The sequence below is a fragment of the Lathyrus oleraceus genome, chromosome 5, assembly GCF_024323335.1.
Source record: "Lathyrus oleraceus cultivar Zhongwan6 chromosome 5, CAAS_Psat_ZW6_1.0, whole genome shotgun sequence".
NCBI lineage: Eukaryota > Viridiplantae > Streptophyta > Magnoliopsida > Fabales > Fabaceae > Lathyrus > Lathyrus oleraceus.
In genome coordinates, this window is record NC_066583.1 from 479,489,493 (window position 1) to 479,513,433 (window position 23,941).

The 23,941-nt window shown below is 44.8% G+C and overlaps 2 protein-coding genes across 2 annotated transcripts; both read left to right on the forward strand.

Moving 5' to 3' along the window:
• Nucleotides 1-232: 232 nt before the first annotated feature.
• On the forward strand, nt 233-5,095 carry LOC127085562 (uncharacterized). The gene is made up of 2 exons (XM_051026073.1): nt 233-798; nt 3,187-5,095. Exon 2 carries the CDS (start codon nt 3,233-3,235, stop codon nt 4,934-4,936), a length of 1,704 nt encoding a protein of 567 aa, XP_050882030.1. The 5' UTR covers nt 233-798; nt 3,187-3,232; the 3' UTR covers nt 4,937-5,095.
• Nucleotides 5,096-18,689: 13,594 nt separating this feature from the next.
• LOC127085563 (uncharacterized) lies at nt 18,690-23,552 on the forward strand. The gene is made up of 2 exons (XM_051026074.1): nt 18,690-19,255; nt 21,644-23,552. The coding sequence occupies exon 2, from the start codon at nt 21,690-21,692 to the stop codon at nt 23,391-23,393; it is 1,704 nt and encodes a 567-aa protein (XP_050882031.1). The 5' UTR covers nt 18,690-19,255; nt 21,644-21,689; the 3' UTR covers nt 23,394-23,552.
• Nucleotides 23,553-23,941: the final 389 nt, after the last annotated feature.

The window sequence follows — 23,941 nt, forward strand, 5'->3', positions numbered from 1 at the left end:
TGATCATGAAATTTGATATGCTTGTAGTAGACACATGTTGTGACATCCCTGTTTTGGTCCCATCCATTTCTTTTTAGTTTTCATTGAGTTATGAATTTTTGAAGTGGATGTATGCATTGATGTTGTGAATTGAAGCATGTAACTGTGTCTGTTTTTGTTGATTTTCATTAACATGGTTCCATTTGCCCAATTAAGCTCAAATTTGACATGGTAGACCTTGATTGACCCCTGTTTAGGTGTAATTAATTTGAGAATTTTTGGATGTGTTTTGGTATGGATTTGAATGCAATAATTCTGTTTGTATGCTTGGTGCTTCATTTGAACCAATGTGCCTTGTTTTGTGCATGAATTGAACATAATGGATGATATAGACATGGGACCAATGATGTTTGCTCTTGTTTGACTTTAATTTGAGTTTTGATTGTGAATGCCTTGCTGTTTTAACTTTTTTGTTGCTTTTGGACCCTAGGCTTGGCCTAGTGGTCTAGTTGCTAATATTTGCTTGGTTTTTCAGGATCAAAAGCATAAGGCACATGGAGAATGATGCAAATCAATTTTAATTGATGTTGTTGATGTTTGTATATTAACATAGCATTGTTTTGTAGGTGTTGAAGCTTGGGCTTAAGCCTTGAGCTTGCCTTGTGTTGTGCATAGTTTGTTTAAACTGGTTAACTGTTTGTTGTTTATGGTTTGTCTGCTTGAGTACTGACTGAGTTTGATTGTTTCCAGGTACTTTAGTTGCTCAGTTCCTTGTGAACTATTGCTTTGCTTTGCTTTGCTTAAGCAACTTGCATAGAGGTATAACCTTCTTACTTCATGTAGTCTGGAGACCCGGCTGTTACCGGGCCGGGCAAATTGTCTGAAGTCCTCCTTAAGAGGCAATGCTTGTGTATGTTTATTTTTAAGCCAAGCAGGAAAAGCCCTTCAAGTAAGGCAATTGGTGGAAGGTAGGGACAAGCAACCTGTCCCCCACTATTCAGTTGAGTCTTCTCCTTGCTCCCATTACATGGTTGTAGCATTGAGATCAAAAGCCCAAGATCCTGTGCAGTGCACATTGTGTCTGAGTCATCGAGTATAGAAGGGTTCCCCTATTCTGGACCCATGCTCATTTGTCAGCTCTCCCTGGTTAGGGATAAGAGCTGTGAGGTCTGATCCTCACTTCATCCTTTCATCTGCTTCACCTTAGCCTCGTAATGGCAAGGTTAAGAGCAAACACAGCCTGTACAGACGATTGCTTAGGCAGTCAAACCTGATTGATTGAGCCCCTTGTTTGGCTATAGTGCGTGTTATGTGGATATCTGATTGACATGCTTGTTTGAGATACCTGTTCTCATTTGATGATATATGATTGTATGCTTGTGTGCTAGCTTCTTTCCTGGTTAGGTTAGTTTGCTTATGCAAGTAGGATAGAAAACCGAACTTAGGGTTAACGATGCATGACAACATTAGGCTCGAGTCTCAGCTCCCTAGTTGTGTATCTTTCCCCGGTTTCTGGTTAGCAATTTAGTCCCTTTCAGGGGAACTACATCGCCCTGATCCTCGTTCCAGACGAGGTATGTAGGCAGGTGGTCGTGCGAGACCACTCCGGGCAACCTTTTTCTTTTTTGCGTGTGTTTACTTGTTATCTGACTGTGTGTTTGGGTTCGGATGCCGACGTAAGTCCAGGATTGGCTGTCGGGCTCCATGTTTGCCCTTTTGAGTGCGTTTTGGTTCGGATGCCGACGTAAGCCCAGTGATTGGCTGTCGGGCTCCATGTTTGCCACCCTTTTGTTTGTTTGATTGTTTTGTGTTGTTTGGCGTGCGTAAGCCGAACTACAGAGGCTCTGATTCTTGTTCCAGACAAGATATGTAGGCATAAGGTGCGATACCTTATCGAGCCCGTTTCTCCTAACCCCACCTGCGTTCCCCGTGTGTGTGTGTGATGTTTAGCAACCTTTTCTTTATTTTAGAACGTGGATCCCTAGGAGTACCTAGGACGTGAGGGGTGCTAATACCTTCCCCTTGCGTAACCGACTCCCGAACCTTTTCTCTCTGGTCGCGAGACCATGTCTTTCCAGGTTTCTCTGAGCGTTTCCTTTCCCTATCTTGGGATAAATAACGCGCAGTGGCGGCTCTGTGCGTTTTTATTTCAGCGCTCGCCGGTTGATTTTCGCAGGATGCGACAGCTGGCGACTCCACTGGGGATTATCTGGATGTAGACCTATGCTGGTCCATCGTCCCTAAGCGAGTCCTTCCTAGCGTTCTAGGATTGGTTTTGGTTGCTTGTATTGTTTATTTATTGCATTTATTATACTAACCATTGTTTATATACTTGCATTAATACGTGCATGCATCATTACTGTCATGTTGCCATCTTCCTCTGCAGGTGGTTCTGTTACTTTGGGGTGGGTGTTCTGAGTGGGGCTAAAACCCAGGCCCGAGTATACACCTAGGATTAGCGTGGTCTCACGTCGCTCATGTGTCGGTTGGGCATATTGTTGCGACGTGACATACCACAAGTCGGACGAGGTTCATCTGAGAAGTGCTCTTCCAGTGGGGTTCTCCACTTTGGTTGGGTTATCTCTTTTGGGCTGTTGACTCTGATGACCGATCATTTCCCGGATCTTTGGTTTAGACGATCTTAAGGGAGCTACAATGGCACACCCGCAAGGGCAAACCCATTGAGTATCTCCGCCCGATCGTTGAGACTATTATCCGCCTTAGGGTGACCTGTTTAGAATTTACCTGTGAGGGGAGGGTGATTGTTCGGATGCATAATCAGATGGTGACTTTTTGATCTGTGATTCAGAGACATATTTATGAGTCGGATTTATGGTTATTTGTTGTCGTGACGCCAGAGTGCTGTCCGTGATTTATCAGTGGGGATCCGTTTATTTCGGATTCCCCGGGCCGAGATATTTTATCAGTGGGGATCCGTTTATTTCGGATTCCCTGGGCCGATTCAAATGGTGATGGTGTGTCTGATCAGAGACCAGTGGTGATGATGATGTATCTGTCTTCCGTTTATTTCGGAACCCGTGGGTCAGAATTGTGATTGTGTATTCCTCAGATGGTTATGATCAGTTCAGAGCCCAGATTCAGTGCAGATGACCAGATGGCTTGGAGGATGGCAACGCATTGCATTCATTCATCAGCATCATTGCATCTTGCATTAATTACATCTAACACATGTTTACCCATATGCAGGGACCCTTTGGATCGAGATCTTGGCTGAGAGACTTTCTATTCAGAGATGAGAAGACCCGGCTTGAAGGATGATGTTGCTTACAGTTTCTTTGACCCGGATATCAGTGTGCTGAAGGATATGATAGCGTTGATGACACCTGACCATGTGGGGTTGTTTCGTGAGGTGTATGGGGGTATTCTGAAGACAGTTTTCAGGCTCATGGATAGAGACCGGAGTGCCATCCATACTCTACTTCAGTTCTACGATCCCGAGCTGAGGTGTTTCGTCTTCCCAGATTATGTGCTAGGGCCCATGTTGGAGGATTATGCTGATATTTTGAGTATCCAGATCAGAGACCAGGTTCCTTTCCGTGTTACTAAGGAAGAACCTGATATTGGTGGGATTTCCCGTGCTTTCTATCTGAGTCCAGAGGAAGTGAAGAGTAATCTGAAGGAGAAGGGTAAGCTGCCTGGTTTTCATCTGAGTTTCCTAGAGGCTAAGGCTAAAGAGCAGTCAGAATTGGGGAATTGGGAAGCTGTCTGTGCTCTGGTTGCGGCGAGCATTTATGGGATCATTTTGTTTCCCAACCAGAAGAACTTTGTGGATATCAATGCCATCCGCCTGTTTATTCGAAGGAATCCTATCCCTACATTGATTGGAGATGTCTATTATTCGGTTCATAACCGGAATGAGAAGAGGCGTGGGGGTTTGATTCGATGCTGCGCGCAGTTATTGGTCAAGTGGTTTATGGGTTACTTACCATCCAAGGGTGCTTTTGTTCTTCTGGGCCAGAATGTTACTTGGGCGACCAAACTGATGGGCTTGAGAGCTAAGGACATAGATTGGACTCACAGTAGTGGAGTTGGACAGGACTTTATCTGCAGTTGCAGGGGTTTTCCTAATGTGCCGCTTATAGGGGTTCAGGGTTGCATCAATTACAACCCGACACTTCTTAAGAGGCAAATGGGATTCGCTATGGAGCTTCCACCGTACAAGAGTGAGATTCAGGAATCTGTGTACTTCCCGGTTGAGGGTAACCAGGATAGGGTAAAGCAGGTATCCGATGCATGGCGCAGCATTCAGAGGAAGGGCAAGGCTTCCTGGGGTAGAGCTAACAACAGATCTTTTCCTCCGTTCGATGATTGGCTCAGAAAGAGAGTGGAGCTTACTTGTCTACCATTTCCTAGGGTCGATCCGTGGTATCCGTTGATTGAGGAGACTCCTTCTACTGTCAGTATGGATGAGTTCTTAGAGATGAAGCGGGAACGAGATCAGCTGCTTGCAGAGAAGACGGAATTGGAGATGAATGTTGCTCGGGTTCAGAGAGCTAATCAGGAGCTCAAAGCGAAGATGGAAGATCAGGATAAGCGACATGCTCTGGAGACCAAGCGTTTTGAGATGGATACAGCCTACTATGGGAAGATCAGCCAAGCTTTAGCATCGTCCAACCGGGAGCACGACATCACTAAGGATAAGCTGTTCAGAGCATCAAAGGTGATAGAAGATGAGAAGAGGAGGCAAATCCTAGTCAGGGATCAGAGGGATGAGAGAGCCAGAGTCCTCGCTGCAGAGTGGGAGGCAGAGAAAGCAAAGATCAAGGCTGAGAGAGATCATTACATGGCAGAGAGAGACCACTACTTCAGGCAGATGAAGATTCATCAGAAGGAAGTTGGAAGACTACAGCAGGAGAATACCGAGCTCAGGTTCGCCGCAGAGTTCGCAAGGATGGAAGGCGAGATAGGGCCATCTGCGGGACCCTCATCCAGTTAGATCTTTCATTTGTGTTGGATTACCGTCAGGCTTGTTGACGGAATTCACTTGTCTGTATTTCTTTCCTATTCTGGAGGATTGTATCTGACCTTATCTGGTTGATGTATGACTATTGCACTGATTGTGCACTTTTGCTATGTGATGGTGATTTTTCATTCAGTGATTGGTTTTCAAGCTTTATTTGCTTTGCTGTATGCACTCTCACGAGCACACACATGGTTGGGGGTATCATGCTAAATCACATATCTCCGATCTGCACGACAAAATCAAACACTGCTAATCAGAATATTGATGCCGGATTATTATTTGTCTCGATGATGCCAGGGTCGAGAGACAGAGTGTCCTTCATATGGATAGGCACTGCATACATGCATAATCATGATAACTTGTGTTTTATTTTGCAGGTGACTATTACTAACGTGTTTGTTTGTAACCAGGAATCATTGCTCGCGCTCGAAGAGTAGTACCCCTGCACTCAACTCGCCCTCACAGATATTACACAAGAAGAAACACTCCCAGACTCATGGAGCTTCCCAGTGCTGATATGCTGGAATTGAAGGAGAAAATGACCGAACTGATCAATATAATGCAAGGTTTTGCCATTGGTCAGAAGGCTCTCGCAGATAAAGTTGAGAAACTCGAGCGGGTTTCTGCTCAGAACAGTGGGGTCAACCTGGATGGAGTCTCCAACCAGGGGCAGGGATCTCGTGATGGTGGAAAGAGGACAACAGTTGGTCTGGTGAATAATGCTGGTACTGCTGGTCAACCTGGGCCTAGTCAGAATATGAAAGACAACTTTGTGCCTCCGTTTTATGGGTTTGACGAAGATCAGGAGGAAGATAGAGAGGCTGACCAGTTCTCTATGCGAAATGAGCCTTTTGTGCCTTACGACATTCCTCCTCAGAATAAGGAAATCCAGCTGCTGGCTGAGAAAATCAAAGTGCTGGAGAGCTATGCCACGCCTGGGGTGGTAAATATGTCCAACATGGGGCTGGTGGAGGGGATTGTAATCCCTCAGAAATTCAAGGCGCCCGCATTCGACAAATACAATGGCAGTTCTTGCCCGGAAACTCATCTCCAGGCATTTGTCCGCAAAATCTCAGCATACACCGCAGATCAAAAACTGTGGATGTACTTTTTCCAGGACAGCCTGTCTGGAGGCTCCTTGGAATGGTACACCAAGTTGAGATCGTCCGATATCAAAAGCTGGCAAGATTTGGGAGATGCTTTCTTTAAGCAGTACCAGTTTAATGCAGATATGGCTCCGAGTCGTACCCAGCTGCAGGGTATGTCTCAGAAACATAATGAGGGCTTTAAAGAGTATGCGCAAAGGTGGAAAGAGTTGGCTGCCAGAGTTCAACCTCCGTTGGTAGATCGGGAGATGTCTGATTTGTTTATGGGGACCCTGCAGGGGCCATTTGCTGAGAGGATGGTGGGTTGTCCTGTCACCAACTTCTCCGACATTGTGGTGGCGGGGGAAAGGATAGAGAGTTGGTTAAAGCTGGGCAAAATTCAGGGTGCGTCTTCTTCTTCTTCTGGTACGAAGAAACCATTCGGCAATAATGGTGGGCAGAGAAAGAAGGAAGGAGACACCAGCGCAGTGTACACGCAGCGCGGACCCGGTAGGGAACGTTACTTCCAGCATACCGCTGCGGTAACAATTCCTGCTGAGTCTCATTCAGCACAACCGCAACAGCAACAGCAACAGAGACAACAACCCTTTCAACAGAGACCACAAAGGGCTGGTTATCAAGTCCGGGGCAGAGCGCAGGACAGACAATTCGATAGGCCTCCGGTGACCTATGCCTTTTTGTTCAAAAAGTTGATGGATTTGGGCCTTGTGCAAACTAGAACTCTGGCACCTTTGAGACCTGATCAGAGGCCAGCCAGTTATGATGAGACTGCGAAATGTGAATTCCACTCAGGTGCGCCTGGGCATAATATTGAGAACTGTAAAGCTTTTAAGCACACAGTTCAGGATTTAGTGGATTCCAAGGCTATTAATTTTGCTCCATCCCCCAATGTCAATGCAAATCCCATGCCTGCGCATGGTCAGAGGGGGGTGAATGCCATCTTTGAGGAGAGCAGAGTGGGGCTGTTTGAGGTTGGTCAGCTGAAGACGCCTTTGATTGAGGTCAAAAGGCAGTTGTTGAGGAATGGGGTCTATCCGGGCTGCGGATCTGATTGTGCTGAGTGCACTATTTCTGCAAATGGTTGTGAGCTTCTGAGGAAGCATGTCCAGGGTCTGATGGACGCAGGGAATATTGTGATTGAGAAGGCTGAAGGAAAGAGTGAAGAGGTCTCCACCATAACTATATACTTTGATCCGGTGGATTTGTCAAATCTGGTGGAGGAGGCCCCAGTTACCATCACGGTACCTGGGCCAATTCCATATGACAAAGATGATGCCGTACCTTGGCATTATGGTGGGGAGGTATATTGTAATGGTGAGAGGTTGGAGGAACAATCCGCTAGTGAAACCACCGTGCTAAAGGTGGATAATGCCGGTCCCAGCGGTTTCACTCGCAGCGGTAGGTTGTTTGCTCCCGACGCATTGAGGAGGGGGGAGGAAGAAAAAGAGAAAAAAGAAAAGGCCGAGGCTTTAGCCAGGGCAAAGGGAAAGGCTGTGGTGGATAATGGTAGTACTCCTGTGATGACACCGGCGCCTGCGGGGTCGGATAATAAATTTGATGATGAAGCTGAGGAATTTCTGAGGATCATCAAGAAGTCAGAGTACAAGTTGGTTGATCACTTGCAGCAGACTCCTTCAAAAATCTCAATTCTGTCACTGCTGTTGAGTTCTGAGGGTCATAGGGAGGCTTTGTTGAAAATATTGAAGAAAGCTTATGTTCCTCAGGAGATCACAATCAACCAATTGGAGACGGTCGTATCCAACGGGCATGCTAGCCATGGGCTGGGCTTTACGGATATGGACCTGACAGTGGACGGCAGGAATCATAACCGGGCTCTACACATTGCAATGGAATGCAAAGGAGCCGTGCTTTCGCATGTGCTGGTTGATACCGGTTCCTCTTTGAATGTGTTGCCTAAGAAGGCCCTGGCAAAGATTAATTGTGATGGGCTGATTTTGACCCCGACTGATTTAATTGTGCGGGCTTTTGATGGGTCAAAGCGAGCCGTATTCGGGGAGGTGGAGTTACCAGTAAAGATTGGCCCGGAGGTGTTTAAGTCAACCTTCTATGTTATGGACATCCAACCAGCTTACAGTTGCTTGTTGGGTCGCCCATGGATTCATGCTGCGGGAGCAGTTACGTCGACTTTGCACCAAAAGCTGAAATATGTTTGGGGAGGCCAGGTCGTTACTGTTTGCGGAGAGGAGGACATCTTTGTCAGCCACCTGTCTTCTTTCAAATATGTTGAGATGGACGGTGAAATATGGGAGACGCCTAGCCAGTCATTTGAAACTGTTAAGGTGGAGAATGCCCTGTTCGCCAAGCAAGAGGAAGAGAAACCGTCCATCGCTTCTTATAAGCAGACTGCTGAGGTAGTCAAAAGCGGAGAGGCTCCAGGCTGGGGCAGAATAATGGAGGTCCCTGAGAAAAAAGACCGTTTTGGGGTTGGATATCAACCGGGCCGAGGCTTGGGACGAGGAAGAGGGGGTCGTACGTCTGTAACTTTCACGAGTGCCGGAATGCTGGATCCGGACCACATCTGCATGATGGGTGAAGATACTGACAGCGACTGTGACATGGACCGGTGGATAACGCCGTGCGAACCAGGGATGGAAATCCACAACTGGAAGGCCGAAGAAATCATCCGGGTCACTCTCCTCGAAGAGTAATATTTTTCTTGTTTTCTTTCTTATTTGCATGCAAACCATGCGTGTTGCCCGACACGTAATGGTCCATTGTAAGGGCCACCTCATGTTTAAATTTGCAGAATTTTGCATCATTAATAAAAGGATGTTTTTCAGTTAAAAGCGGTGTTCCCTGTTTTTCATTTATTTTTGCAGTTTAAAAATTAAAAACAAATAAAAATGGCAATGTTTTCATTTTTCCTTTTCAATTTTTCACACCGGTTCTAAAGCAATGCATGAATCAACATTCATGCAGATGCGATTCCTCTCCGGATCTCATTGATAACAATCCTGTTACACCCTTGTATGACTTCGACAATCCGATCTATCTTGCTGAAGAAGAAGACGAAGAAGATTGTGAACTACCAGGGGAATTGGCCAGGTTGTTAAAACAAGAGGAGAAGGTCATTCAGCCGCATGAGGAACAGATTGAGGTCGTGAACCTGGGTACTGATGATGTCAAGAAAGAAGTGAAAATCGGGGCTGCCTTGGAGGGAAGTGTTAAGAGCAGAATGGTGGCATTGTTGAAAGAATATGTCGACATCTTTGCCTGGTCTTATCAAGATATGCCAGGGTTGGATACCGATATCGTTGTGCACAAGCTACCGTTGAGAACAGATTGTCCTCCAGTGAAGCAGAAGTTGCGCAGAACTCGACCTGACATGGCGATGAAGATTAAAGAAGAAGTGCAGAAGCAGTGGGATGCTGGTTTCCTTGCTGTCACTAATTATCCGCCATGGGTTGCGAACATTGTGCCAGTCCCGAAGAAGGATGGGAAGGTGAGAATGTGTGTGGATTACCGAGATCTGAACAGAGCTAGTCCGAAGGATGATTTTCCACTACCACACATTGACGTGTTGGTAGATAATACTGCTCAATTCTCGGTGTTTTCCTTCATGGATGGCTTTTCTGGCTATAATCAAATCAAAATGTCGCCAGATGATATGGAGAAAACAACGTTCATTACACCGTGGGGCACCTTTTGTTACAAGGTGATGCCATTCGGTCTCAAAAACGCCGGTGCTACTTATCAGAGAGCCATGGTGACTTTGTTTCATGATATGATTCATCATGAAATTGAATGCTATGTTGATGACATGATAGCAAAGTCCCAAACAGAAGAGGGGCATTTGGTAGATCTGGCCAAGCTGTTTGACCGGTTGAGACAGTTCAGACTGAGGTTGAATCCGAACAAGTGCACGTTCGGAGTGCGGTCCGGTAAATTGCTGGGGTTCATTGTAAGTGAGAAAGGAATCGAGGTTGATCCTGCAAAAGTAAAAGCGATAAAAGAAATGCCTGAACCGAGAACGGAGAAAGAGGTTCGTGGTTTCTTGGGTAGATTGAACTACATTTCACGGTTCATATCTCATCTAACAGCCACGTGTGAACCAATCTTTAAATTGTTGAGAAAAGACCAAACGGTCAGGTGGAATGATGATTGCCAAGCGGCATTTGAAAAGATCAAAGAGTATTTGCAGGAGCCTCCGATTCTGATGCCTCCTGTGGAGGGAAGACCGTTAATTCTGTACATGACAGTCCTCGAGGGGTCTATGGGGTGTGTATTGGGGCAGCATGACGAGTCTGGTCGAAAAGAGCATGCCATATACTACCTTAGCAAAAAGTTTACCGACTGTGAAACAAGATATTCACTGCTCGAGAAAACTTGCTGTGCTTTGGTCTGGGCTGCTCGCCGACTAAGGCAGTACATGCTGGTTCATACCACTTTGTTGATTTCCAAGATGGATCCGATCAAGTACATTTTTGAAAAGCCAGCATTGACCGGAAGGGTTGCGAGGTGGCAAATGATTTTGACTGAATATGATATACAGTATACCTCTCAGAAAGCGATCAAGGGGAGTGTATTGTCTGATTACCTCGCCCAGCAACCCATTGATGATTATCAACCAATGAAGTTTGAATTCCCTGATGAGGACATCATGTTTCTCAAATCGAAAGATTGCGAGGAACCAATCCCGGAGGAGGGGCCTGACCCTGAATCCGAATGGATTTTGATGTTTGATGGGGCCGTTAACGTGAATGGAAGCGGTGTTGGTGCTGTTTTGGTTACGCCGAAAGGATCTCATATTCCTTTTGCTGCCCGGCTAACATTTGAGTGCACCAACAACGTAGCTGAATACGAAGCTTGCATATTGGGTATCGAAGAGGCGATTGATTTGAGAATCAAGAACCTTGTGATATATGGAGATTCAGCTCTGGTGATAAATCAGGTTAACGGGAAATGGTATACGCATCAATCTCATTTGGTTCCGTATCGAGATTATACGAGGAGATTGTTGACGTTTTTTACTAAGGTGAAGATGCATCACGTGCCCAGAGAGGAGAACCCTTTGGCAGATGCTTTGGCTACTCTGGCTGCCTTGATCAAGGTGCAGAGGTGGAATCAGTTCCCCAGTGTTGAAGTGGGACGTCTGGATAGACCGGCTTATGTGTTTGCTGTTGATACAGCGCCTGATGATGAGAAGCCGTGGTATTACGATATCAAGCGCTATCTTGAGACGCAAGAGTATCCTGAGGGAGCATCTAAGAAAGATAGAAAGACTCTGCGGAGGTTGGCCATGGTATTCTACCTGAATAAGGATGGGGTTTTATATAAGAGAAATTTTGATTGGGTCTTGCTCAGATGTGTTGATGATGCAGAAGCAAGCCAATTGATGAAAGAGGTTCATGAGGGATCGTTCGGTACCCATGCCAGTGGGAATGCCATGGTAAAGAAGCTGCTGAGAGCAGGTTATTATTGGATGACAATGGAGGCCCAATGTTTTAATTTCGTGCGGAAGTGTCATAAATGCCAGATTTATGCTGATAAGGTGCACGTGCCTCCGAATCCATTGAGTTTGATGTCGTCTCCATGGCCGTTTGCTATGTGGGGCATTGATATGATCGGAAAGATTGAGCCTACAGCTTCGAATGGGCACAGATTCATATTAGTGGCTATTGATTACTTCACCAAGTGGGTAGAAGCAGCCTCTTATACGAACGTGACAAAGCAGGTCGTGGCCAGATTTCTCAAGAGAGACATCATTTGCAGATATGGGGTTCCCGAGAGGATCATTACAGATAATGGTTCTAATTTGAACAATAAGATGATGGCAGAGCTGTGCCGGGAATTCAAGATTGAGCATCACAATTCTTCTCCCTATCGTCCGAAGATGAATGGGGCGGTCGAGGCAGCCAACAAGAATATAAAGAAGATTGTGCAGAAAATGGTGGTGACCTACAAAGACTGGCATGAGATGTTGCCGTTTGCCTTGCATGGGTACAGAACGTCGGTACGCACATCCACTGGGGCAACTCCTTTCTCATTGGTATATGGGATGGAAGCTGTATTACCTGTTGAGGTTCAGATTCCCTCTTTGAGAGTCCTGATGGACGTAAAGTTGCAAGAGGCTGAATGGGTGAGGACCCGGTACGAAGAATTGAGCCTGATAGAGGAAAAGAGGCTAGCAGCCATTTGTCATGGGCAGTTATACCAGCAAAGGATGAAGCGTGCTTTTGACAAGAAGGTGAGACCTCGGGTATATCACGTGGGTGATATGGTGCTGAAAAGGATCCTTCCTCCTCAAAACGATCGAAGGGGCAAATGGACACCGAATTATGAAGGTCCATTCGTGGTCAAGAAGGTTTTCTCTGGCGGAGCCTTGTTGCTAACGACCATGGATGGCGAGGATTTTCCATCCCCTGTGAATGCGGACGCAGTTAAAAAATACTTCGTATAATTGACTCGCTGGACGAAAAGAATAAAATAGTCCAGGCAAAAATGGGCATCCCGGCGAACCAAAAACAGAAGAAAGGTTCGGGCAAAAATTAGGAATATAAAATGAAAAATTGTACACCCGGCAAGTCGAAAACCTGAAAAGGCGGCTTGGGCAAAAATGGGTATCCCGGTGGACTGAAAACCCGAAAGGGCGGTCCAGGCAAAAGAGGGATTGAAACGAACAACTGCGCCTAGCATGATCGTTTGCGCTTTGGTTGAAGCATCATGGATAATACCCGGTAGGGATCAGTCAGAATTGTCTTGTTCAGAAGGCAGAAAGCATGGAGAGTCTGAGGACATATGGGGTGTAACCGAGTTGGAACTCGATGAGATCACGAGTTTCACATTGCCATTAGGATAGATTTTTCCTTTTGTGCGCAATTACCTCTTTTCAGGAATTGCTTCCTTTTGTATTGCTCATTTGAGCCACGCTTTTCCAATCAATAAAATGCATATTCAGTCAAATAATTTTGTTTTTGTTTTCATTACCGCTTTGATTGCAAAAACATCCAGATATTTTTGATAAAGAATCTTGCATTTTAAAACATATAGGTTTCCTTCCAATGCATGCTTATAAGATTGAAGGCTTGAAATCTTATTTGGAAGGTTGAGTGACTCAAGTGTTGAAATCTTGACACGCCTGGGGCACGGTTTTATCTGACGATCTGTTTTGCAGGAACTGTTAGATATTTTTATTCACTTGCAGGTTGTGATGTGGAAGCATTGTAATAAATCCCCAGAGAGTTCGCTCAGGGACGAATGAATGAAAGAATGGCGGAGACGTTGAGGCGTACGACGATCTTTGATGATAATCAAGAAGACTCTTCAAAGTCGGAAGATTGGAAAGTATGTAATTCCCCGCAGAGCCCGATCAGGGGCAAAGCAAGTTAGAGAACGGTAGAGGACGACGAGAGACGTCCGACGACCCTTGAAATTAACCAAGAAGACTCTTCAAAGTCGGAAAATTGAAAAGAATGTATAACTCCCAGGAATACGCTTTCTCGTCGAGCGCGGCGCGACCTTGGGATACAAGATGATGGAGCAGAAAAGGTCCAGACGAGTCTGGAAATTCCCCAAAAGTGGAAAGCTGATGCGAGGCTGGAAGGTAGATACCGTGGTTCGACGAGTCGACGGGTGTTCTGTACCAACTTTTCTCATTTCCCGGCTAGGTCCCCAAGCAGAGTCATAGGACTAGCTTCCCAGCGGATTCCAATGTCTGTGGACTTCTCCAGCCGAGTCAGGATGGTTATTCCTGGCGGGTTTACGACGATGTGTCCTCAGCAGCCAGGCCAGAAGGTTGTTATCCCCGAGTGGAGCGGGTCTTTTTCAATGAAATATATCTCCAACAGTGTTCCTCCTACCAGTAGATTGAACAAGTTTCCGTAGCGGACGGAGGGATTTCTGCATCCCCAGCTGAGTTGATTCTACCTATGGATTGCATGGGTTGTCCCCAGCGGAGTGGTATGCGGTTCCCTAGCAGGATCAGGATGGTTATCCCCAGCAGGTGATATATTGATGTTTCCCCAGTTGAGCCTGGAGGTTGCTATTCCCCTAGCAGGGCCTATGCGAGTATTTCCCCAGTGAAGTCGGCAAGTATCTGGGAGGGTTTCCCGAAGCGGAGTCAGGATTGATATCCCCAGCAAGTCAAAGACTGTTGTATCCCCACAGAGTGTTGGTGGTGCTTATCCCCAGCAGTTTCTCGAGTGGATTGGGTGCAAAGGAGGTTCTTCCCCAGCAAGGGTTGCCTTATTCCCCGCAGCAGCGTTATTCCCCAGCAGGGTGGAAATCCGAGTGGTGGCGAGTTCTCAGCAGAGTGTCTCGTATTCCCCAGAAGGGTCCCTTGAGGGGGATGTTTTTGTTTTTTATGCATTCATCATGAAAAAATAACATGGCATATTGCATAGAAAAATGAATAATCGCGTGGCATTTCCATGTTTATGGAGCATTACGCAGAAAAAATCAATCATGCATCATTGCAAGCATAAGCTAGTCTCAAGCCGTGGTTACCGTTTGAGAAGTGGTTCTTGCCAGACAGTGAAGGTGTTACTCCGAGGAGTTTAGCCTCATGGTTTGACCAAAGGTATTTCCCCAGTAGTACGATACTGGGGGAGGTTTCTGTCGTGCGAGACAGATGGTGAAGGTGTTACTCTGAGGAGTCTAGCATCAGAACGGCAGAGCAGCAAGGTTCCCCAATAGTGCGATATTGGAGGAAATGTTTCCGTCGAGCAGAGATGGAGATGAAATCCAAGGACGTTTTGCGATCAGCGCAATTTTCGGGGTTCAAATGGAGAAAAGGAAATGTTGAGGCATTTTCTGGGGTTCAAATGGAGATGGAGTTGAAGATTTTATCCGGGATGAGGTCCTTAGGATTATCTTCTGGTCATGTGTTGCCTTAGACTCTGGCTGAGGCCGATGGAGGTCGTTATAGGTGTCTTCTGAGGAAGAGGTACACATGCTACCTTCCTTTTGTGAAGGTTTACCCTCTGACATGTCGCCCTCAGAGTGGTTTGGTGTTATTTCCGACGTTGCCAGCGGAATTATCACGAGAATGGAGAAAAGGGGATGCTGAGGCATTTTCTGGGGTTCAAATGGAGAAAAGAAATGCTGAGGCATGTTCTGGGGTTCAAATGGAGAAAGGAAATGCTGAGGCATGTTCCGGGGTTTAAACGGAGAAAGGGAGATGTTGCGACGTTTTCTGGAGAACGGGGTTCATTCTGGCGATCGAGAGTTATCGTCAGGCGACTGGGGTTCAAATTGGAGATCGGGGTTCATTATGTTGGCAAAAAGGAGTGCTGAGGCATTTTCCGGGGTTCAAATGCAGAGATCTGAGGATCGTTTGCGCAGAGAAAATTTTCGGGGTTCAAGAAAAGCAAAAGAAAAAGAAGAGTTGAGAATCCCGCGTGGATGTGTGGTGTTCAGGCCATGGTTATCCCTGTGTTACCATTTATTTTGGTATCCAGGTCGACGTTGTTCAGAGTTTGTTTCTTCGCCGATGCTGACAGGCGTTGTTAATTATTATCCCATCAGAGTGCAAATTGTTCGTCTGTTCTTGGTATTCAATCACTCTTCATCCTGATCATCCGAAAGCCGAGGCTATTTCGTATCGACAGGTTCACAGTGGATTGAATAGGGGCAGCTGTAACACCTCAAAATTCGCCCTCCTCTTTTGGGACCAGCATTAACATATTTGCATATCATTTTAGGACATTAGGCATTTCATGTTGCATATCATGTGGTTACATTATGCAAGCTATCCTCCCAAGTCTTGATCAGAAGATGAGGAAGTCAAGTGCAAGTCAGGGTTTTATTGATTGATCATGGGCCATCTGAGGATTGGGCTGTGGATTAGGGTTTTATGATTCTCCAAGGGTATTGGTCTTCATATTGTTTGAATTGATACATCATCATCATCATGGTTGGATGTCATCAGGAGATTGAAGAATGTTCCTTGAGATTAGGGTTTTGACCACTGGTCAACCCTAATCAGCTGTATTGGGCCAATCAGGGCTGGATCAGGAGATGGGGTTTATGAAGGAGATGAGGATCATTTTGTGACTATATGGTGCTTATGGAGGCTAGGGTATCACCCTTGAGCCATTTCAGTTGGAGATTGGGGCTCAGATTGATCTATGCATTGCCTGATTCATCTGTCAGTTGAAAAGTCAACTGTGGTCAACTGTACATGATCTGGTGGATTTGGAGGTGGAAACAAGTTAGACACACTTCATTCATGTTGGAACAAGTGTTGAATGACATTGCAAAGCTTAAAAATGAAGAAAATCAAGTCAGGACAAAAACTGCCAAAAATAGAAAGTGACTTGTAGCTGAAGTTTCCAAAAATGGAAAGTTTTTGACCTCAAAAACAGATGTCTAAGGAAGCTTCAAATGAAAAATTGTTCAACATGACAGATGTAGATCTTGTTCTCACCTTTCCAAAAAGTCCAAGAACTTGAAAATCCAATGTACGGTTTGCAAAATATGGCTCAGTGAATTTCAGAAAAGACCCGTAATCAGGAGGTCATAACTACCACATACTTTGTCCAAATTGCAAGTTCTTTATATGCACAAACTCCATTTGACATGTACTTTGAGGGTGCATCATTGGATTTGTTCAAAAATGGCCAAGGCAAAAAGTCACTTTTCAACTGGACAGCTGAATTGGACCAGGGGCAAAATTGTCCAAAAGTCAAAATATTGGGAATTTTTGAATGGGACTTTTTCCAACACCTCAGGAATGGCATTTTAAGTGTGTTTGAATATTCATTTCATGGTTAATGCACATGGTTTGAGTTTTGTCTTGAAAAATGGAAATGACAAAAATGGACATTTTGCAAATACATGGTGAGTTTGAGAAATACATGACCAATTGCAATGGGAATTGTTTCTACACTTCACATATGGTGTTTTGGACATGTTGGAACCAATTGTGAGCTGGCATGTGCTGTCATTGTGTATTGACCAATTTGCCCTCATTTGCAAAAATTACATTATCACTTAATTAAGCCAAATGATAATTAACAAGATTAGAGCTTGGATTAAGGGTGCATATAAATTCCAAATCATCTCCTAATCATAACTAACTCTCACAATTACCAAGAACAGATCTAGAAACCTCTCATTCTCTCCATTTTGCTCAAGAACACACCAATCTTCAAATCCAAATTTCTTCCTCAATCTTCAACCAAAACTTGATTTTCTTTTTGCTGTGATCTTGTTTCAACATGTACTAGGACTGTTTTCATGATTCATCATCAATCAAGCCTTGCATCGCAACTGTTCAAGAACACCTCAACAATGGCAAATTCGAATTAAGAGCAGTAGAGGTCGAAGCAATTGGAACTGGACACGTCATTCATCTTCCACAAGGCTCTAGTACAACTGTTTTGAAGAGTTGGAGCTTAAAGCCGCGATCTACGCACTGCCATTGCCGGTATGTCGAAATTTTGAATCTCCTGTTTTGTTCGATTGATAGGTGCTTTGTGTAGTGCATTTCTTGTAGAATCCAATGGTGCTTGCGGTTTATAGAATGGTTGACTGTAGCTTAAGAAATCGCGATTTGAAATTATGAATTCAAACCCTAAGTGAGTCGATTCGAGAGATTTAGGAACTTTTAGGATGTAAGAGTGTGATGTTCATGTTCCTCTTGAGAAGACGGTTCGAATGATATGTCGCATGCTTGCTTTGGTGTTGGTTTGAAATTTGTGTGTTCTTCGTGTGATTGTGAGGAAGACGATGAAGGTTCTGCGTGAAACAGTATTAGATCCAAAATCCCGTTCAAAAGTTTGAAAAAACTGTTTCCCTCCCCCGCCAATTATAATTACCATTATGTCACTGAAATTTTTAATTAATTTCTAAAAATGTTTAACACTTTAAAAAATTCATGAAAAATAGTAAAAAAATCAGAAAAATATGAAAAAAATTGTGTTGACTTTGTCTTTGAGTGTAGGATTTTTTTGACCTATTGGTCAAAGTTGTGCTTGGTAGGATTTTCAATTGACCTAGGGTTTTCCATTGTATGTCCATTTTTGACACATGTTTGTAATTTGATCATGAAATACTCATATCATAAAATAAATGGCTGAAAATTTTTGTGGTGGTTCTTGACTCATTGAGGATTATTTATATGTAAATTTCATGAATTTTTGATACCTGGTTAGAGAGCAGCAAATTCTGGAACTTAGGTGTGACAATTTGTGTCACACCTCTTGATGTCAACTTGTTGAATTTAATTGGATGACCTATGCATGTTGGAATTGGCTGAAATTTTGCATGGTGAATTGTTGATATGTTAGGATGTTGTATGAATTTTTGTAGAATTTTTCACTGTATTTTCAATTTGATCATGATTTTTCATTTCTGGTTGTTGAAATTGCAAGCTCATGTGATACATGTTGGTAGATTGATTGGGAAATCCTCATATTGTATTGTATGATCATGAAATTTGATATGCTTGTAGTAGACACATGTTGTGACATCCCTGTTTTGGTCCCATCCATTTCTTTTTAGTTTTCATTGAGTTATGAATTTTTGAAGTGGATGTATGCATTGATGTTGTGAATTGAAGCATGTAACTGTGTCTGTTTTTGTTGATTTTCATTAACATGGTTCCATTTGCCCAATTAAGCTCAAATTTGACATGGTAGACCTTGATTGACCCCTGTTTAGGTGTAATTAATTTGAGAATTTTTGGATGTGTTTTGGTATGGATTTGAATGCAATAATTCTGTTTGTATGCTTGGTGCTTCATTTGAACCAATGTGCCTTGTTTTGTGCATGAATTGAACATAATGGATGATATAGACATGGGACCAATGATGTTTGCTCTTGTTTGACTTTAATTTGAGTTTTGATTGTGAATGCCTTGCTGTTTTAACTTTTTTGTTGCTTTTGGACCCTAGGCTTGGCCTAGTGGTCTAGTTGCTAATATTTGCTTGGTTTTTCAGGATCAAAAGCATAAGGCACATGGAGAATGATGCAAATCAATTTTAATTGATGTTGTTGATGTTTGTATATTAACATAGCATTGTTTTGTAGGTGTTGAAGCTTGGGCTTAAGCCTTGAGCTTGCCTTGTGTTGTGCATAGTTTGTTTAAACTGGTTAACTGTTTGTTGTTTATGGTTTGTCTGCTTGAGTACTGACTGAGTTTGATTGTTTCCAGGTACTTTAGTTGCTCAGTTCCTTGTGAACTATTGCTTTGCTTTGCTTTGCTTAAGCAACTTGCATAGAGGTATAACCTTCTTACTTCATGTAGTCTGGAGACCCGGCTGTTACCGGGCCGGGCAAATTGTCTGAAGTCCTCCTTAAGAGGCAATGCTTGTGTATGTTTATTTTTAAGCCAAGCAGGAAAAGCCCTTCAAGTAAGGCAATTGGTGGAAGGTAGGGACAAGCAACCTGTCCCCCACTATTCAGTTGAGTCTTCTCCTTGCTCCCATTACATGGTTGTAGCATTGAGATCAAAAGCCCAAGATCCTGTGCAGTGCACATTGTGTCTGAGTCATCGAGTATAGAAGGGTTCCCCTATTCTGGACCCATGCTCATTTGTCAGCTCTCCCTGGTTAGGGATAAGAGCTGTGAGGTCTGATCCTCACTTCATCCTTTCATCTGCTTCACCTTAGCCTCGTAATGGCAAGGTTAAGAGCAAACACAGCCTGTACAGACGATTGCTTAGGCAGTCAAACCTGATTGATTGAGCCCCTTGTTTGGCTATAGTGCGTGTTATGTGGATATCTGATTGACATGCTTGTTTGAGATACCTGTTCTCATTTGATGATATATGATTGTATGCTTGTGTGCTAGCTTCTTTCCTGGTTAGGTTAGTTTGCTTATGCAAGTAGGATAGAAAACCGAACTTAGGGTTAACGATGCATGACAACATTAGGCTCGAGTCTCAGCTCCCTAGTTGTGTATCTTTCCCCGGTTTCTGGTTAGCAATTTAGTCCCTTTCAGGGGAACTACATCGCCCTGATCCTCGTTCCAGACGAGGTATGTAGGCAGGTGGTCGTGCGAGACCACTCCGGGCAACCTTTTTCTTTTTTGCGTGTGTTTACTTGTTATCTGACTGTGTGTTTGGGTTCGGATGCCGACGTAAGTCCAGGATTGGCTGTCGGGCTCCATGTTTGCCCTTTTGAGTGCGTTTTGGTTCGGATGCCGACGTAAGCCCAGTGATTGGCTGTCGGGCTCCATGTTTGCCACCCTTTTGTTTGTTTGATTGTTTTGTGTTGTTTGGCGTGCGTAAGCCGAACTACAGAGGCTCTGATTCTTGTTCCAGACAAGATATGTAGGCATAAGGTGCGATACCTTATCGAGCCCGTTTCTCCTAACCCCACCTGCGTTCCCCGTGTGTGTGTGTGATGTTTAGCAACCTTTTCTTTATTTTAGAACGTGGATCCCTAGGAGTACCTAGGACGTGAGGGGTGCTAATACCTTCCCCTTGCGTAACCGACTCCCGAACCTTTTCTCTCTGGTCGCGAGACCATGTCTTTCCAGGTTTCTCTGAGCGTTTCCTTTCCCTATCTTGGGATAAATAACGCGCAGTGGCGGCTCTGTGCGTTTTTATTTCAGCGCTCGCCGGTTGATTTTCGCAGGATGCGACAGCTGGCGACTCCACTGGGGATTATCTGGATGTAGACCTATGCTGGTCCATCGTCCCTAAGCGAGTCCTTCCTAGCGTTCTAGGATTGGTTTTGGTTGCTTGTATTGTTTATTTATTGCATTTATTATACTAACCATTGTTTATATACTTGCATTAATACGTGCATGCATCATTACTGTCATGTTGCCATCTTCCTCTGCAGGTGGTTCTGTTACTTTGGGGTGGGTGTTCTGAGTGGGGCTAAAACCCAGGCCCAAGTATACACCTAGGATTAGCGTGGTCTCACGTCGCTCATGTGTCGGTTGGGCATATTGTTGCGACGTGACATACCACAAGTCGGACGAGGTTCATCTGAGAAGTGCTCTTCCAGTGGGGTTCTCCACTTTGGTTGGGTTATCTCTTTTGGGCTGTTGACTCTGATGACCGATCATTTCCCGGATCTTTGGTTTAGACGATCTTAAGGGAGCTACAATGGCACACCCGCAAGGGCAAACCCATTGAGTATCTCCGCCCGATCGTTGAGACTATTATCCGCCTTAGGGTGACCTGTTTAGAATTTACCTGTGAGGGGAGGGTGATTGTTCGGATGCATAATCAGATGGTGACTTTTTGATCTGTGATTCAGAGACATATTTATGAGTCGGATTTATGGTTATTTGTTGCCGTGACGCCAGAGTGCTGTCCGTGATTTATCAGTGGGGATCCGTTTATTTCGGATTCCCCGGGCCGAGATATTTTATCAGTGGGGATCCGTTTATTTCGGATTCCCTGGGCCGATTCAAATGGTGATGGTGTGTCTGATCAGAGACCAGTGGTGATGATGATGTATCTGTCTTCCGTTTATTTCGGAACCCGTGGGTCAGAATTGTGATTGTGTATTCCTCAGATGGTTATGATCAGTTCAGAGCCCAGATTCAGTGCAGATGACCAGATGGCTTGGAGGATGGCAACGCATTGCATTCATTCATCAGCATCATTGCATCTTGCATTAATTACATCTAACACATGTTTACCCATATGCAGGGACCCTTTGGATCGAGATCTTGGCTGAGAGACTTTCTATTCAGAGATGAGAAGACCCGGCTTGAAGGATGATGTTGCTTACAGTTTCTTTGACCCGGATATCAGTGTGCTGAAGGATATGATAGCGTTGATGACACCTGACCATGTGGGGTTGTTTCGTGAGGTGTATGGGGGTATTCTGAAGACAGTTTTCAGGCTCATGGATAGAGACCGGAGTGCCATCCATACTCTACTTCAGTTCTACGATCCCGAGCTGAGGTGTTTCGTCTTCCCAGATTATGTGCTAGGGCCCATGTTGGAGGATTATGCTGATATTTTGAGTATCCAGATCAGAGACCAGGTTCCTTTCCGTGTTACTAAGGAAGAACCTGATATTGGTGGGATTTCCCGTGCTTTCTATCTGAGTCCAGAGGAAGTGAAGAGTAATCTGAAGGAGAAGGGTAAGCTGCCTGGTTTTCATCTGAGTTTCCTAGAGGCTAAGGCTAAAGAGCAGTCAGAATTGGGGAATTGGGAAGCTGTCTGTGCTCTGGTTGCGGCGAGCATTTATGGGATCATTTTGTTTCCCAACCAGAAGAACTTTGTGGATATCAATGCCATCCGCCTGTTTATTCGAAGGAATCCTATCCCTACATTGATTGGAGATGTCTATTATTCGGTTCATAACCGGAATGAGAAGAGGCGTGGGGGTTTGATTCGATGCTGCGCGCAGTTATTGGTCAAGTGGTTTATGGGTTACTTACCATCCAAGGGTGCTTTTGTTCTTCTGGGCCAGAATGTTACTTGGGCGACCAAACTGATGGGCTTGAGAGCTAAGGACATAGATTGGACTCACAGTAGTGGAGTTGGACAGGACTTTATCTGCAGTTGCAGGGGTTTTCCTAATGTGCCGCTTATAGGGGTTCAGGGTTGCATCAATTACAACCCGACACTTCTTAAGAGGCAAATGGGATTCGCTATGGAGCTTCCACCGTACAAGAGTGAGATTCAGGAATCTGTGTACTTCCCGGTTGAGGGTAACCAGGATAGGGTAAAGCAGGTATCCGATGCATGGCGCAGCATTCAGAGGAAGGGCAAGGCTTCCTGGGGTAGAGCTAACAACAGATCTTTTCCTCCGTTCGATGATTGGCTCAGAAAGAGAGTGGAGCTTACTTGTCTACCATTTCCTAGGGTCGATCCGTGGTATCCGTTGATTGAGGAGACTCCTTCTACTGTCAGTATGGATGAGTTCTTAGAGATGAAGCGGGAACGAGATCAGCTGCTTGCAGAGAAGACGGAATTGGAGATGAATGTTGCTCGGGTTCAGAGAGCTAATCAGGAGCTCAAAGCGAAGATGGAAGATCAGGATAAGCGACATGCTCTGGAGACCAAGCGTTTTGAGATGGATACAGCCTACTATGGGAAGATCAGCCAAGCTTTAGCATCGTCCAACCGGGAGCACGACATCACTAAGGATAAGCTGTTCAGAGCATCAAAGGTGATAGAAGATGAGAAGAGGAGGCAAATCCTAGTCAGGGATCAGAGGGATGAGAGAGCCAGAGTCCTCGCTGCAGAGTGGGAGGCAGAGAAAGCAAAGATCAAGGCTGAGAGAGATCATTACATGGCAGAGAGAGACCACTACTTCAGGCAGATGAAGATTCATCAGAAGGAAGTTGGAAGACTACAGCAGGAGAATACCGAGCTCAGGTTCGCCGCAGAGTTCGCAAGGATGGAAGGCGAGATAGGGCCATCTGCGGGACCCTCATCCAGTTAGATCTTTCATTTGTGTTGGATTACCGTCAGGCTTGTTGACGGAATTCACTTGTCTGTATTTCTTTCCTATTCTGGAGGATTGTATCTGACCTTATCTGGTTGATGTATGACTATTGCACTGATTGTGCACTTTTGCTATGTGATGGTGATTTTTCATTCAGTGATTGGTTTTCAAGCTTTATTTGCTTTGCTGTATGCACTCTCACGAGCACACACATGGTTGGGGGTATCATGCTAAATCACATATCTCCGATCTGCACGACAAAATCAAACACTGCTAATCAGAATATTGATGCCGGATTATTATTTGTCTCGATGATGCCAGGGTCGAGAGACAGAGTGTCCTTCATATGGATAGGCACTGCATACATGCATAATCATGATAACTTGTGTTTTATTTTGCAGGTGACTATTACTAACGTGTTTGTTTGTAACCAGGAATCATTGCTCGCGCTCGAAGAGTAGTACCCCTGCACTCAACTCGCCCTCACAGATATTACACAAGAAGAAACACTCCCAGACTCATGGAGCTTCCCAGTGCTGATATGC

Excerpts from the sequence above, each read along its gene's own strand:
- LOC127085562 (XM_051026073.1), top strand. The coding sequence starts at position 3,233 with ATGAGAAGACCCGGCTTGAAGGATGATGTTGCTTACAGTTTCTTTGAC.
- LOC127085563 (XM_051026074.1), top strand. The coding sequence starts at position 21,690 with ATGAGAAGACCCGGCTTGAAGGATGATGTTGCTTACAGTTTCTTTGAC.